The 14,457-nt window shown below is 51.1% G+C and overlaps 1 protein-coding gene across 2 annotated transcripts in view; it reads left to right on the top strand.

Annotated features, from left to right (window-relative positions):
• GABBR2 (gamma-aminobutyric acid type B receptor subunit 2) overlaps positions 1 to 14,457 on the top strand; it is a 365,550-nt gene that overhangs the window by 292,337 nt on the left and 58,756 nt on the right. For both annotated transcript variants that reach the window (XM_079926892.1, XM_079926893.1), the window contains exon 12: positions 9,640 to 9,747. In XM_079926892.1, coding sequence (XP_079783018.1) covers positions 9,640 to 9,747 — 108 coding nt within the window. The remainder of the gene's footprint in view (positions 1 to 9,639; positions 9,748 to 14,457) is intronic.

The following is a 14,457-nucleotide window of genomic DNA, read 5'->3' as shown; positions in this document are numbered from 1 at the left end:
GACTCCTTTATTTTTTTTACCTTTTATTAGAGTACATATACACATACACATTTCATAAGCGTATAGCTCAATGAATTTTCATAAACTGGATTCAGCTGTGAATCCAGATCAAGAAACAGGCCATTACCAGCATCCCAGAAGCCCTTCCTACCCGCTTCCAGGTACTATCTGCACCCCCCTCCCAAGAGTAACCACCGCCCTGACTTCTGGCCACACAGACAGTGCTGCTCAAAGGGCACGAGAATCACCTGGAGACCTTGGTGAACGCAGATTTCGGCTCAGCAGGTCTGGGGTGGCCGGAGGTGCCGCAGCTCTAACAAGCTCCAGGGTGATGCTGACGCTGCATCCACAGACCACGCTTAGAGTATGAGGTCAAGATTAGAGCCCATGCTTATTTTTGAGTTTGTCTCCTGGAGACTGATGATATAAGGAAATGGAAGCACCAGAAACTCTGTCCCGTGAGAATCAGCAAGGCCTGTTTGGGCCAGTTGGGAAAGGCGATGCTAGCCCTCCACCCTGGAATCTCAGGAAGCAGGGCCTTCACAGGATGGAGTGCTGGGTTCTGGATCCTGAAGCGTGCTCTCAGCCATCCACCCTGCTCACAAGAGGTATAGGAATGAGCTCCGGATAGGCAGCAGCTGGGAAGGGATGGAATAGTGGGGGTCCGGCTACTGGATTTGGAAGCACGACGTCCTCTTCCAGCCCTCTTCCAGCCCTCCCAGAGATGCTAGGATCTCTGACTCAAAAGGCAAAGGCTACCTGGGAACACCCAACTGGCCTCCCAGTAAGTTCAAGAGTGGTAGGAATTAGTGATGTTTTCAAGTAAAAGACCATAAATGTCTGTGATATTTTTTTGCTTGGCGATTTTTTTTGAGACAGTTGAGGGAGAATCTGATGTAAAACTGTGGTTTGGGGGCTATTTCAGCATGTGATCCCATGTTGTTGTGGCTGGCCATATGGTCAAGTGCTTTGTGATTTCAGAAGGTAGCAGGAAAGCTGGGCCAGGGGATGCCCACAGGGTTTGATGGTTACCTTTCCTGGCAGATTTAGATCAACTCAGGGATGTGGCTGAAGGAGCTGGTGTTGGCAAGGCCTGTTTGGGCCAATTAGGGTCCTGGACAGGCCACAGCCTCCCCACCCCCATCTCCTTTGTTCTTAGCCATCCAGGGTCTTCAGTTGTGAAGGGCTCCCTAGACCTCTGGCTTGCAGAGGAGGGGGCTGAGGAGGGTGCCAGGGGTGCCCCAGACCCTCCAGCAAATGTACAGATGATGTCCCCCCATCCCACACACCCTCATGTGGATTACTGCAAGCCCCAGCCCTTGTCTTATAATTCATTCATGTGGTAACATTTCCCAGGTACCTACTGTGTATGAGGGTCTGCAGGCACAGAGCTGGATCACTGCCCTCGGGGAGTTAGCGTAGATGGGAAGATGGGAAGATGTAGTTAAATAACTCCCATTCGGTGTGTTCTATGCTCTGATGGAGACAGGCCTAGGGGAGGGAGTGGAGGGACCAATCAGGGAAGGCTTAGAATAGGCGACCCCTCAGAAGGAGCTGCAGTTATTAATGGAAGTCCTGAAAGATGCCTCTTATTTGCTCACAAAGTTCCTAGCAGCTGCAGTCTCAGTGGCACATCCATCTCTCCTTCTGATTCCAGTGCTGGAATGGCTGGAAGAAGGACCTCAGTCCTTGTCTTCTTTGAAGAAAGAATTCAGCAAAGAGACCAAGATTGTGAAATAGAGACAGTGTTTATTAGAAGCAAAGTACGTGTGGAAGAGCACACAGGCGAACTTGGAGTGTGTTGTACACAATAGGGGCGGCTTAGGTTGCTTATATGCGGGCAGTTTTCCAGTTGTCTCTGGCCAGTCGTCTCGCTTGTGCCCATATTTGATCTGACACTGGGTCCTTCCTGGTGTGCCCACACATCTCTCAGCCAAGATGGATTCCAGCACAAAGGTTTCTCGGAGGTTGGCAGGACATATTACGGGCCGGCACTTCCTCCCTCCTTTCGTGCCTCCCCTACACTGAGGACCCCTTCTGTGCATGGGCCAGACTGGGAAATCCTGTTGACCACAAGAATAAAGACGTTGTGGTCACTTTGCCTTTCACCTAATCCGGGCCCAACGCTCCAGCTGGTCTCTTATCTTGAAGTATCAGCAGGAGACCAGTTGCAGCTGCTCAGCCTGGGGCCTATACACCTCCTACCTCACTTCCTCTCCTGCCTCCACACCCACTCATCCACACCTTCAGTCCACGGAGCCGCGTGGAGGTGCACGTCAGCCCCCTCCCCAGCACACACCCACACCCCTGCTACCACTGCCCATCTTGAGAATGCTGTGCTTCCAGAAAGCTCCCTAACCTCCAGTCACTGAGGTACCTGCGAGGGTTGTGTGGGGAAGGGGAAGAAGGGCCTCCTCCTGTTTCGTTGCCTGAGCCAAGGCCACCAAGTACGGTTATGTATTTTGTGCACTGCACAAGGGTGTTGGCGTCAGGAGTGGGCGGGAACTGAATATAGCCTGCGATCTGCTCTCTGAGTCGAGTTCTTCAGCTGATAGGGTCTTAAGGAGGTGGGGGCCTTTCAGAAAGGGCCTTGAGGGGGTGCCTGTTGGAAACTCCTTCTCCTAGAGAGGGTGGCTTCCTCTGATTTGCCCCAGGTCTCCTAAGATGCCCCACTGGCCCTAACTTGGGTCCCAAAGTACCCTTGTTTGTGCCCAGAATCTCCTATGGGCCCTTGAATTGTTCCCCCAGAAAGTTTTTGCTGTGCTCTAAACTCTAGAAGGCATTTTCTATGCAGCTCTTACTTAAGGGACCCTGGGTAAGATAGAGTCTTCTGGAGCTGTTTCTAGAGCATGCTCTTCAGGGCATATTGCCTTGGGAAACACTCCGAATCTCCTCACCACCTCTCCCTCCAGAAAGACAGGCAGGCCCTGGAGATCCCAGGCTGAAGTCTCACCTTTCAGCTCCAGACTGTAACGCCTCAGGGTAACAGAGGTCTGGGGCTTGCTTTTAGATAGTCTGGGTCTCCCTTGCCTGCCTTCTCACTATTGATCATGTGGGGTGGACAGTCAGAATGAAACAAAAGGCCCTTTTTCGAACCTTTCTGGACAGCAGGAAAACGGCTCAGCCCCCAACATCCAGCCAGCCGACAAGGCTTCGTCCAACCCAGTCATCATCAGAACAGACCTGCAAGGGAGGCTGTGTGTTCCTATTCCTGCTGGTCCCCAAAAGAGCCGTGAAAGCCCTTCACTCTGGCAAGCAGGCCTTCCCAAAATCAATTGAATGAGCAGCTAAGCAGAATTGCTCTGGGTGTAGATTTTTCTTCCATCTGGAGATGTGCTCTAATTGCTTTTTCCTTTTTCATAGTTGAGACTGAGATGGCCATTGCCTGCCTAAAATTCCTCTTCCCCATGGTTGCATGTCAGGTTGTGTGCAGAGGGGGCCAGGGGCTTTATGTCTAAGGAGAAAAAAGGAAAGACATTAACATTAGAATAAATGTGTTTAAGACTTTGGGAGAGAGAGTGAAGAAGCTGTTTGTCTTATGTTGATGAATCAGTAGAGACTTGTATTAGAGGTGATGTAATCATTAGAGAAAACAGAATCATTTGAGCCCTGCAGAACCTTCTAGTTTATTTGGCATCATAGAGCCACCCAGAAGGGAGATACTTGGGACGTCATCAAATGAAACTTCCCTCAGCACAGGAAGTGCCCCTATAGCACCCTGAAATGAGGTCCTCCAAGCTCTGCTTGAATCCATGGAGTGATGGGGAGCTCACTACCTCCCGGACAGCATATTTCGTTGCGAGGAAGGGACCACTGAGGCCATAAGCTCAGCCTTTTTTGCCATCCAGTTCTCCAGTTCTGTCTGCAATCTTCCTTTCATGTGCTTGCTCAAGCTCAGCTTGCACATTTTTGGTGACAAAGATCTCATTACCACCTAAGCGGGCCCACCCAGCCCAATCACCCCCTCAGTGCTGGATCCAGAGATTTAAAGGTGGGCAGTGTAGGCCCTGCACCATCTCGTGGGAGAGGCAGGCAAGTAATCAAGTGGACATCATCTCAGAAACATGCATGACCAGCACAGCAGAAACATGCATGAGGACAGAAATCTCAGGGAGGAGGCAGCTGTGACCTCCTTGCAAGCTCTGGGAGGGGCTTCTCAGAGGAGGTGGCCCACGAATATGGATTTTGGAGGACAAATGAGAATCTGTGAAGAGCTTAGAGAGAGGATGGCATGATGAGTGGAGGAAATAGCCAGTGCCAGGCCCGCATCGTGAGCCAGTGTGATGTGTGGGGACGTTTAAGCAGCGTGGAATTGCTTGGGTGTGAAATGCTCTGTGGGCAGTGGCTGGAGAGATGTGGGTGGTGGGTGCCTCACCCTGCCAAGAATCTGGAGTTTAACCTGCGGGCTCCATGGGGCAGTAGAGGGTTTAAACTCAAGGAGACTTGCTTAGATTTGCACTGGAGAACAGTCCCTCTTGGAGGTGTTTGATGGGTGAGCAGCAGGTGAGGGGAGAGGCGGGAGACCAGCTGGAGGCTCCTGCAGTGGTCCGGCGAGCAGTGATACAAAAATCAGATATTGATTAAGAACCTCAGCCCTTTACATACCTTCTTTCATCTCATCCACACAACCACTCCACGAAGTCAAAGGCATTAGTTACCCCCATTTCACAGATGAGGAAACTGAGGCTCAAGGAGGTTACGTGACATTCCCAGGTTCACGTAGATAGTGACAAAGCCAGGACTTGAACTCCTGTCAGTCTGGCTCCAGAGTCCCTGATCGTAATGACTAATCTGGATGATACCACAGGAACAGAGAGGAGGGGTGTACTAACAAGAGACATGGGAGTACGATGGTCATCAGGCATAGCCCTGTCAGCAAACAGAGCCCACCCCGGTGCTTCACAGGAAGAGACTCCAGTGAAGGGACCACCTACAGAGGTGTAGGTGGGGTTAAGGAAGAAAATACAGGTGTTGAGGCAACCGCAGGAAGCCCTCACCACTCCCAGGCCTCTTCCTGAGCCCAGAGAGGGCCAGAGCCACGTGAGGAGCCCAGCTGCCGCCAGAGACAGCACAGAAGCAGTGGCTGCAGGGAGCACATACCCCGTCTTCTCTCTCCTGGCCCCTCCCATCTCCTGATGGTGCCCTCCATCCAGCCAGAAGCCAGAGGGCAAGGGAACCTGGGAGGTGCAGGCGTGGGAAGGGCAGAGAACGGGTCTGGGGGTGGTTCAGCAGAAGGAGATGGGCCTGGGGACTGAATAGGAGAGTGAGGGTAGGGGAGGATTCCTGGGGGACTTCCAGGTCCCTAACTTGGGTGACAGGTGGATAGTGGCACCATCCCTGAGTCGGGAGGAAATGGAGCTACTCAGTGGAAGCGCTGATGGGCTCAGCTCTGGCTCTGGAGGGTGAAGGTTTTATGGGACACCTAAGTGTCACCTAGGTCTCCAGTGACAGTGGCATACGCAGGTCTGGAGCTCAGAAGAGAAATAGGAACAGGGAAAGAGATAAAGGAATTGTCAGCACAAGGAAAATGGTTGAAGCCTGAGAGTGGGAGTGATAACTCAGGGAGAGCCCTTTTAGGACAAAGAGGGTCGAGGACTGAACCCCAGGGTCCATTTCCATCTTAAAACAATGGTGGGGCTTCCCTGGTGGCACAGTGGTTAAGAATCCGCCTGCCAATGCAGGGGACACTGGTTCGAGCCCTGGTCCGGGAAGATCCCACATGCCATGGAGCAACTAAGCCCGTGTGCCACAACTGCTGAGCCTGCGCTCTAGAGCCCATGAGCCACAACTACTGAAACCAGTGCGCCACAACTACTGAAGCCCGCGTGCCTAGAGCCCGTGCTCTGCAACAAGAGAAGCCGCCGCAATGAGAAGCCCGCGCACCTCAACGAAGAGTAGCCCCCACTCATCGCAATTAGGGAAAGCCCACGTGCAGCAACGAAGACCAAATGCAGCCACAAATAAAATAAATAAAATAAATAAATTTAAAAAAAAACGATGGTGGAGGAGTGGAGAGAGAAAACACCTCCTTTTGCACAGGGATGACCCTGAGCAGAGGCAGCCGGGGGTAGGTGGCTCTGCTGGTAAGGGTCCCACTCTCCCGCTTTCCAGAGTATTTCTTCTAGTGTTGTTTCATCATTGTCTGAAGAGCTGTCTCCAAATGGGATGTGAACCCACTGGGATCATCTTGTGGAAGAATGTATTACAGCCTTTGTTTACTTTTTTATGTAAAAAAAAAATGAAAGAAATTAAGCTTTACTAAGATTTAATACTCAGACTGACCCCGGGGCCCTGGCCCAGTGGGTGTGTCTGGTGGTCTCATGCAGGAACTCTCCTGAGAACGGAGTGGTTGGTCAGTCTGTGACATGAGCCAGCCACAGGGCATTGTGTTCCGGATCCCCAGGACAACCCCCCGTCCAGCGATTCTCTAGGAGGACTCAGTATAGAATTGTACTCACAGCAATGATTAATTACAGAGGAAGAACGTAAAGCAAAATCAGCAAAGTGAAAAGGCACATGGGGTGAGGTCACAGGGAATCAGGTGCCAGATTCCCAGAGCCTCTCCCAGTGGAGTCACACAGGGTGCACTTAATACCCCAGCAACGACTTGCGACAACACACGAAATGTCTACCAGGGAAGCTCACTGGACACTCAGCCCCCAGGATTTTTATTGGGGTCCGGTCACCTGGGTACCCTCTACTGAGCACATACCAAAATTCCAGGCTCTCAGAAGGAAAGCAGGTGTGCGGCATAAATCACGCTGTTTGCACAAACCCTTCAGGCACAGAGTCACTCTTATCATTGAGGGAATGGTGGGAACCCTCCCCAAATCCAAGTTCTCAGACACCAGCCTAAGCGAACCTTGCCAGCAGGTCTTGGGCCTGCTAGGTTACCTCTTTTCTGGCCAGGCATCCTCACCCATTCTGTGCTTTCAGTTTATGGCAACATATTGCCGTTTCCAGTTGCCAGGTTAAATTTACATCATCGAGTTTTCACTAACTTAACTCACTTGTATTATTGGGTCTTAATGAATTTGACCCTACAAAATAGACAAGTGGCCCGAAAATGATTATGCCAAAGAAAATATAAGTCAAAGCAAATATAATAATGCCAAGCATATTGGAGTAATACTTTAACCCAAAATAAGAGATCTTTGTCTGCCACATTATGAGGTAAAAATAACCATATTATTTCATCTCTTACCATCCTTTTAAAAATTTCCTTGTTCTGTATATGTTCGTGTTTAAAGTTGTTTTTCTGATAGGGGGACGTGATCAAAAGGGCTTGGAGACCATTGGTCTTCACAGTCATGTCAACCATTAGCTCTAAAAGTGTGTTGAAATCAGCCAGTTCTCAGGCTGGTCAGCTACTCCCCCAGTGTGCTGTCCCTTTGACAGCTGCCTCCCGGGCGGGGATGGACCTGATTGGGGTAAGGAGACTCTCTGAGGAGCAGGCGGCATGATGTGGGGGAGAGAGGGCTGGACTGGGTCAAGGCCTTGACCTTCGGGCTCAGCTCTGGAGCTGGGTGGTGTGGTTGGGAGAAATACCTTAATGCCCCGAGTCTCAGTTTCTTCATCTACAAAGGGGTTTTCTCAACTCAGTTGATGACTCCAAAAAATCACTCTGGTTTTGGTTGTTGTTGTTGTTTTATTTGTTTGTTTTTATCATTGTATACTTAGTTTCTGGCCCAGTAATCCTTATTGAATGAATAGGTGAACAAATGAATGAATGAATGAAATGATCTGTAAGGTTCTGTGCAACTCTGATAGGCTAGGAATGTGTGATCTGGTCATTGAATAAGCTCAGGTCTAAATTCCAAATAATTGGCTCCTTCCCTGTCTCTATTCTGTTACTTTTCTTCCATCCTTGTTTTATAATACGGGTAATGACATGGCCATCCTACACCTTCTCTAAAGTACTGTGATTCGTTCTTGCCTGTCTGAAATTTTTGAAATTAAAAAAAAAAAAGAAGAAGTTTAAGTCCTCACCCTTACCATTGTCAGCATTCACACCTCACCCATCTGTGTTTCTGAACAATTGAGGTAATGCTGTTGTTCTACCTTAGGGGGTTGGTCTTGCCATCTACCCAACCAGTTCCTATTTTTACAGATAAAATGGAAAGGGGAAATGCCCTGTCTCTGAAAAGCTAGAGAACCAAGTTGCTAGAAAGGCAGTGTGAAGGGACTCCCTGAAGGGAGCATGTCTGGGAACCTCCTACATGACTGCCTGCAGCCCTGGGCTGGATGGGAGCACTGAGGTGGGCAAACCTGCTGGGCTCTGGACACAGAGGGCCCGGCCTGTCCACTCCAGCCCAACTGTCTCTCTCTCTCTCCTAACGCGCCCACCTTCCTGCTATGTTCAGCTGAGGCAGGTGGGGACCTTTCAGGGGGAACTTAGCTCAACAGAGCTGAGAAAGAGCCGGGGAAAGACCGTAGTCTAGAACCAGAGCTCAAGGAGCACGCAGCCTTTTTGTCCCAGTGAGTGGGAGGCCCCAGAACCCAGTGGCATACAGCCCAGTCCTGGGCCATGATGTGGGGACCAACCTGGAGCTAGGGGAGTCTTCTGGTTCTTGGAGGGTATCCAGACCAGCCGGTGAGGGTGGACTCGGGAGAGGCTGGGGTCTGGCCACAATGGCAGTGCAGGTGGGGAGTGGGCATCCAGGAGGCCCCCAAGACCTAACAGGTGGTGACCCAGCCTGCAAGGATCAGGCTGTTGGCTCCTATCAGGGCTGACAGTTTGTGGCAGCCACCAGCCCAGGGCTGGGGATCAGGGCACACTTTGGTGCTGTGGAACAGCTGAGAGCCAGATAAGGCCTTAGTCCTGAGCAGGGACCCAGGCAGCATCGCTCCTCTCTTTCTCCAAAAGTGTGAGGAGACGGGCCCCTGGTGGGAGTGGAAAGGTCACAGCCCCTCTCCTCTGGCCTTCCCCCTCAACTGAGCAGCCCCTGACGATGGCCAGGAGCTGGGCTGGTGCAGCTGCCAGTCAGGCATCCCCGGGGCCAGTTCTGGCTGAGTTCTGCCCTGCTTTACCAGAGTGGCTGGGTCACTAGCGCTGGAGAAGGGCCATGCAGGCCTGTTGTCCTGCCCAGTCTCAGCCCCTGCAGCTCAGTGCTCTCCCCTCCCCGCTGCCCACAACCCAGGACCTGAGAGTCCTGTGGAAGAGGTTCCTGGGACTGCCTCGTCTCCTAGAGACTTGGGTGAGGAGGCAGAGAAATCAGCAGTTGGGAGCACCTCTGCAGGCCTGTCTCCCCACATAGAAGGCTGTCAGAGAAGGAAAGGAGGGAGGGAAGATCAGAGGGCTGGTCTGAAACCCCTTAGTGGCGCCTCAGTGGTCCTGGGGGCCTGTGTGCCTCTGTCTATGACTGGCTCCCTCTGGGCTGTGGGCCCATGAAAGGCAGGATTTGAATCTCATATGCCTCTGCGCCCAGGGCCCTGGCCCTGATCTGGCGAGTGGCCAATAGAACTAAGCCTCTATCAGATTGAAATGTGATTGAAGGACTATTGATGCTAGTAAAACTGTACAGTATGTAAAGTAGAGCATCTGTCCCCATCTAGAGTCCCCCTGTTGGGACACTCTCCTAACTGATGAAGTCCGTCCCCCGGGAGATGTTAATGCCTCTGTTTTCTCATGGTCTCTAGGTCAGGACCTGGATTCTCACCGTGGGCTACACGACCGCCTTTGGGGCAATGTTCGCAAAGACATGGAGGGTCCACGCCATCTTCAAAAATGTGAAAATGAAGAAGAAGGTAATGCCTCCTTCTGTTGCAGGGTGTTTGCAATGTTCATTTAGTATTTATTTTTAAAAGATTTATTAGGCACCTACTGTATGCCAGGCACTGGGCTATTTGCTGGGGATTCAAGCTAAACACAACCCTCCGCCCCTCCCCACCCCAGCCCCCAACACCTTCAGCCTCCTGGGGACATCAGACAGCTAACAAAGCGTTTACAATGCAAGGTGATAAGGGCTGGTTGGGTGCATATGGGGGATACTGGGGTATAGCACCCAGGGAGGGCTTGGTGTAGGAAGTGACACCTATGCTAAAACCTGGAGGGTGAGTGGGAAGCAGAGGCTGGGGAGTTTTCCCTCTCCCAGAGGGAACTGTGTGCACGGAGGCCTGGGGAGGGGAGCGGTGTGTTCACGTTGCCGAGGGGTTCATGGGAAAAGGGTACAAGAGGAAGCCACAGGGGAAGGCAGGAGCCACGGTAAGGAACCTGAACTTTAACTTGTGGGCAGTGGGGAGCCCTTGAAAGAGGAGAGTGAAACAGGGCAGGGGCCTGATTTAATGCTTCCATTTTCAAAGAAGCCCTTAGAGGACAGGAGCCCTTCCTTCGTGTGGGAGGAAAGCAGTTGCCACCTCTGTGCTTGGCTGTAACCATCATGTTGATTAAGCTTGACTCTTAGGATGTAGACATAGAGAAGCTTTCCCCTCACTGTCCTTTCTAACTCTTCCGATGGCTGGCACTCTTCTTCCCTTGCTCCTAAGATAAAAATTCGGGCAAGTCTCTTGACTTTGAAGGTCCTCTGGTCAACAGCTAATATGTGGAGTCCATCATAATATTCAAAACCTCAAACTGCCTTCAAAGGCATCGCCTCTTCGTTCCCCAGCTTGGCCTGAAGCAGCCAGTCACCTGCCCTGGGAGAAGGGGTGCGATGGGCTGCTTCTGTCTTTTGCCAGACTGAGTGTTTTCCCCATCCCATTCCCAAGGTTTCTGAACCCTCCTGAGTTGGGGCTTCGAGTGGTGGAAGGGGCAGGAAGGACCTCACTTGCCGGGAGCTGCATCCATCTTGCTGGGCCTGGCATTGGTTAAGCACACCCTTTAGGCTCTCATGGAGTCCTTTTGTGGAATTTTCAAAGCCCCCATTACTGGGATTTACTCTCCTGCAGTGGCCCCGACATGGGTGAAATACTCCCCCCTTTGGCCATTTGTGGCTCCTTCCACAGACATGTGGCAGTCCCCCACTCCTGGGCCCGCCCCTCCAGCTTGCCTTGGGCAGGCCACACAGCTCTACCTGGCCCAGGGCCCACACCTGGTGCTCAGGAAGCACTCACACATCCTTCGCTCCTACAAACTCAAGGATTGTGGCTGATCCCACTGTAGCCACTTTCCCTCTTCCGCTCCATCCATGGAGCAACTGGCCCGTTATCCTCCCGTGGGTTTCTCAGGCAGGAGTGAGGCATCAGCTCACCAGGTCCCCCAGGCTGCAGGGAGCCCTTAGCAATCAAGCCATCTGAGTGCTCTCCTTAAGCCTCCCTCTTGATTTGAGGTCAAGGAGGAAGCATACACCCCGTCCTCTCACCTGGGGATGAGGTGAGATAGCATCATGACACGTCTTTCCAAAAATCCTCTTCTTGATTCAACTCTACCCACCCCCACACACACACTTTTTAAATCCCTGATGGGTGTATAACCCATTTACAGACATCTCCTGAAAATCCTGCACTGTGACCTCATCCCACTCTGGAACGTGGTGCCTGTTGTTCCAGTTCTTCATCCCAAACTTGCATTTGCCATCCGATTACCTGGGTCATAAGCCATCACGCCTGTGGCAGACAGCAAGTGAGCCCGAGGTGGTAGGGCCAGCAGACACAGCAGGAGAGCAGGCTTCTACTCCCTGCTTCACTGCTGACCCGCCATGGGTCCTTCAGCAAACCTCTTCATCTTTCAGGGCCTCTGTTTCCTTATCTGTAAAATGGTGAAGTATTGAAATGGCATTGTCTCCTGAGCTGTGATTCTGCCTGGTGCCCAGTGGCACCTCTCACGCATCAGCCTCACTGCCTGCCCCTTCACTGCCAGGGAGCTGCTCTCCAGATGGGGGGGTGTGTACCCTCCCTTCTCCACCCTCTGCCCCACACCGGACCACCTTAGGACAATTATGGGCTGCACTTAGAGGGAGGAAAGAGCTCGGCTCTGCCACCCATTGCCTGTGCTCACCTGGAAAGCCCTCCTCTCACTGGGGCTCAGGAGCATTTGTGACAACTCCCTCCTGTCTGTAATATGAGGAGCCTGGCCACCTGGTCCTTCTCAGACCTGGCTGCACATTACAATCAAATGGGAGCTTTTGAAAACTACAAGAAGTAACCCAGCCCAGCCCACACCTCCCGGCTGGAGCTGAGCATTGGGAGTTACTAGACCTCCCCAGGTGATCCTAATATACAGCCAGAGTGGGAGACCTCTGGCCTAGATCAGGGCTACTCAGAGTGCAAGCCAACCAGCAGCATTGTTGGCATCACCTGGGAGCTTGTTAGAAATTCACTTTCTCAGCTCGCCCAGCCCCAAGAATCAGGTTCCTGGAGCCCAGGAACGTGCGTTTCCACCAGCCCTCCTGGCAAAGCGGATACAAGCCAAAGTTTGACAGCCACCAGGTAACTTCTTGGGCCCCTCCTGCTCTGTGGCTCTGCCATTTATGACAAGTCCATCCTGGTTTTGAAGAATCGCAGTGTTCGTTTCTTTGTGTCAATATGTAATTCATGCACATTATTATTGGCAATGGAGAACTGGCCTTTATTTTCTGTTACTCATGTGATCACTAAGCGAGAACACTCAGATTGTCTGGCAACAATTGACAAAACATGCCAGGGAAGACTTCAGGAGTTCAGTCGTCTGAAAGCGCCGCGGGAGTTGGGGCTGTGATGTGGCCACAGCCTGCTGGGCTGCCTGGGACAAGGGGACTCTCCCCACCCCAGGGGTCTGGGCAAAGTGAGAGCCCAGGCAGGTGGTGGGCCCAGGCGTCCAGGAAGGGGCCTGTCTGAAAAACTGCCAAAGGCTTTGAGTACAAGATTTGGTCACCAGTTTAGCCTGTTGTGAAAATGATTTAGGCCACATGAATACACCTTTCCGGTGTGAGACAGTTTTTGCTCTAGGCTTTCCAGTTATTCCAGGAAAAGCCTTGTGGCGCTACAGCTGAGTATCATTTATCAGCCAAATTAGAGGAAGTTAAGGGTATAGAAGAGAAATTTATACCTTTCACAGATCAAAAACTCAAGTTGGGAACGAGATTGTTTTTAAAGGGTTGTGGCAGTCGCAGGTCAAAAGTGGGATTGAATTCTCCATGACTCCAACATTTTACATAGCCAAGGTTGGTTTTTATTGTCATTGTTTTGTTTTATTGGGTTTTTTTAAGTTTAAACTTTTTTTAAAGTGAGCCTCTTATTTTTCTTTTAATGTTTTTTCTTATGCACTTTAAAAAATTTAATTTATTTATTTATTTTTGGCTGCATTGGGTCTTTGTTACTGTGCACGGGTTTTCTCTAGTTGCGGTGAATGGGGGCTACTCTTGCAGTGCACGGGCTTCTCATTGCAGTGGCTTCTCTTGTTGTGGAGCATGGACTCTAGACGCACCGACTTCAGTAGTTGTGGCACGTGGGCTCAGTAGTTGTGCCTCACAGGCTCACTAGTTGTGGCCCATGGGCTTAGTTGCTCCGCAGCATGTGGGATCTTCCCAGACCAGGTCTCGAACCAGTGTCCCCTGCACTGGCAGGCGGATTCTTAGCCACTGAGCCACCGGGGAAGCCCTTAATATTTTTTTTTACTGACACATATACAAGATTTACCTAAATCTGAAAATGCAATCTCACACTTCTTTTTCAGTCTTTTTACCCTTTTCTTCCTTCCCTGTCTCCCACCTCATCCTCCCTCCACCCACCATGTCACACCCTCCCCAAACACACATACACAAACTTCACCCCATATGGCTACATTTTGAAAGACATTAAAGAAAAAGAAGCCTGTTAAAGGAGGTATTGACATGTGGTGACTTAATGCTTCTAAATTCAGTATTTTTATAGTATCAATCGTAAAATCTTGAATTGAAAAGCCTCACTACCACAGTCTTCTTTTTGTTTAATTTATTTATTTTTGACTGCATTGGGTCTTCGTTGCTGTGCGTGGTGCACGGGCTTCTCATTGCGGTGGCTTCTCTTGTTGCAGAGCACGGGCTCTAGGCACACAGGCTTCAGTAATTGTGGTTCTAGAGCGCAGGCTCAGCAGTTGTGGCTCACGGGCTTAGTTGCTCTGAGGCATGTGGGATCTTCCCAGATCAGGGCTTGAACCCGTGTCCCCTGCATTGGCAGGCGGATTCCTAACCACTGTGCCACCAGGGAAGCCCACTACCACAGTCTTTATTCTGCCTCTTACTCTTACTAGGACCAAATTGGAACGTTGAGACTAGAGCGGGAACTCAGAGATGAGATCTGTTGTGGGGGCAGATGTTTTCTGAGGACAAAGAAACTTCACTACATATATGACTTGATACGGGTTTTCTGAGGACAAAGAAACTTCACTACATATATGACTTGATATGGTTGCAAATAATATCATAGGGCCATCCTCTCAGACCTTCATCCAGGCTCAGCTTCAGGAAAATGCCAAGAGAGTGTCTGTCATCTGAGTGACGGCAGGAAGGCAGGGCCTCTGGTTGTACAACTCCAGGGGGCACCATTCACACTGTATTCCCT

This window comes from Stenella coeruleoalba, assembly GCF_951394435.1.
Source record: "Stenella coeruleoalba genome assembly, chromosome: 7".
NCBI classification, from domain to species: Eukaryota; Metazoa; Chordata; class Mammalia; order Artiodactyla; family Delphinidae; genus Stenella; species Stenella coeruleoalba.
This window is presented reverse-complemented; position numbering and strand designations above follow the sequence as displayed.